General features: G+C 61.5%; 1 protein-coding gene across 1 annotated transcript; it reads right to left on the bottom strand.

Annotated features, from left to right (window-relative positions):
• Window positions 1-30: 30 nt before the first annotated feature.
• Window positions 31-2117, bottom strand: STUB1 (STIP1 homology and U-box containing protein 1, E3 ubiquitin protein ligase). Its single transcript, XM_009075941.1, is given in 7 exon segments — window positions 31-156; window positions 517-633; window positions 769-825; window positions 1297-1358; window positions 1361-1380; window positions 1534-1699; window positions 1928-2117. Coding segments are annotated over 7 exon segments (690 nt in total). The 5' UTR covers window positions 2070-2117.
• Window positions 2118-2284: the final 167 nt, after the last annotated feature.

Below are 2284 nucleotides of genomic sequence, written 5' to 3'. Positions count from 1 at the left end.
CCCAGGGAGAGCCAGCAGTGCCCCAGCCCCTCAGTAATCCTCCACCCAGCCGTTCTCCGAGATGAAGGCATCTATCACCTCCTTCATGGCAAGGTTGGGGATCAGCTGGTCCTGGGTCAGGGGACTCCGCGTCACCGGGTCGAAATGCCCCACGCGCTGCAAGGGAGGAGGCGGATGGGAACCGGTTCCTCCACGTGCCTGGGAGCAGCCCGGGGGCACCGGGTGGCATCTGCCCGGGCAGCCAGGCATCCGGGCACCTCCCCGGGAACAGGGACAGCCCCTTGGGGCCCCCAGCGGGCTGGGGGCAGGTCAAAGCACAACACTCCTCAGAGAGACACCTCCGTGTCTGGGCTCCTCAGGGCACTGGGACCAAACCCAAGGAGCCTTGGGAGCCCTGAGCTGAGCAGGCAGCCAGGAGAAGTCCTGGGAAACCCCCTGCCCCTGGCCTAGGAGTACCTGAAGATACCTTCCCACCCAGGCAGGAAAGGTCCTAGGAAACCCCCGTCCCAGCAGTACCTGGAGATGCTCCTCAATGTCCTTCCTGTCGTAGGTGATCCCGCTGGGTGTGATGCAGGGCTCTCTCATCAGCTCAAAACTGATCTTCCCACACAGGTAGTCAGGGATGTCTCGTTTCTGGCTCGAGGGAAGCACAGCTGGGTCAGAAAGGTGGGCTGGGAGGTGGTGGTGCTGGCTCAGAACCCGAAGCAGGGAGCACAGCACACAGCAGTTTATGGGGAGAGATGGGAACACAGATGAGGACACACTCACCTTCCTTTTCTCATCCACCTGGGAGAAGAGCTCATCCATGTCCGCCAGGTACTTGTCCTGAAAGAGGAGCCTTTGAGGATGAGGGGGCCCCAGGGAGACCCCAAAGCCTCCCTTGGGTGCTGTGGCAGGTCCTCAGAGCTCCCTCTGCCTGTGCAGCTCCAGGCTGAACCTGGCAGGAGTGATCCAGCTTAAAAATAACCTTTGTGGGGCTATTTTTACCAGGGATTAGTCCCCTGCTCCAGGCCTGCACCCAGGTCCACATGTGGACGAGAGCCACTCGTGTTCTCTCCGGGAACAGCAGACACCAGCATTGCTGGGCTGGGACAAGAGGTGACAGAGCAAGGGCAGCTACCACAGGGGATACCAAAGTCCTGTAACACAGACTGAAGGCTGAGAAGCTGAGCTCAGTCCCAGGGCCTCCTGCCTTCCCCCTGTGCAGCCACAGCCCTGCTGCTTCCTTGGCTGCAGCAGAGCACGGCGATGAGGATGAGGATGGGATGAGGAAGTCCCCAGGTCACCCCCACTCACATGCTTGGCCTCGATGGTGGCCAGCTGGACTCGGCTCCTGCTCTCGTCCGGGTCTGCTGAGTCTTTCGGCACTCGGCCAACTCCCTAGGACAGAGCAGGAGCTCAGGAGGACAGAGGGACAGTCACTCCCTTCCCTGCTGCCCTGGCCACAGGGCTCTGCCTGCGCCTCCAGGAGGGCAGAGGCACCTCCCCCAGAGCTTGGTGGCACTCCAAAAGCCTCTCCAGGTGCCCTTTTACCTCTCCTTCTCTGCCATGATCAGCTTGGTCAGGTGGGAGTGCAGCTCGTTCTCCTGGTTGATTCTCTTCTCCTCGATGCTGTTCCAGCGTTTCTTCTTGGCGATGCGCAGTGCGCTGGGAATGTCATCCCCGAAATTCAGCCGCTGCTCCTTGGCCAGGTTGTAGGCTGAGGAGGCAAAGGGCATCTCAGAGCCAGCACCAGCTTCAGTGTTCTTACCAGGGCAGTGCTCTTGAGCAACCTGCTCTGGTGGGAGGTGTCCCTGCCCAGGGCAGGGGTTTGGGCTGGGTGATCCCTGAGCTCCATCCCAACCCCTGAACATTCTATGTCTCTACAATCCCTGGCCCTTCCCCAGGGGCAGCAGCAGCAGGGGATGCCGGCACCGTGGCCACTCACCTCTCTGCAGGTTGGCAATGGCCTCGTCGTAGTTTTCCATCTCCATCTGGCACTGGCCCAGGAAGAAGTGAGCCTTCACAGACTGCCCGTCCAGCTCCAGGGCTCGCTTGCAGTCTGCCAGTGCCTTGTCGTGCTGCTGCATCTTCAGGTAGCACAGGGCTCTGTTGGTGTAGTACACAGCCACCAAGGGGTTCCGGTTCTGCGGGGACAGCCCCATGTCACGGCCGGGAGGAGACAGCTGGGTGACTCGGGAGCTAGTGGCACTGTCACCCTGGCCAGGGAGGGAGAGCCAGGAGTGCCAGCCTGGGCGTGCACACCCAGGGGAGGTGCTGGGAGGGACTGGGGACAGGCTGGGAC

Source organism: Acanthisitta chloris, unplaced genomic scaffold (assembly GCF_000695815.1).
Source record: "Acanthisitta chloris isolate BGI_N310 unplaced genomic scaffold, ASM69581v1 scaffold33205, whole genome shotgun sequence".
Classification (NCBI taxonomy): domain Eukaryota; kingdom Metazoa; phylum Chordata; class Aves; order Passeriformes; family Acanthisittidae; genus Acanthisitta; species Acanthisitta chloris.
The sequence above is the reverse complement of the archived record's forward strand: the minus strand, read 5'-3'. Positions and strand labels throughout refer to the sequence as shown.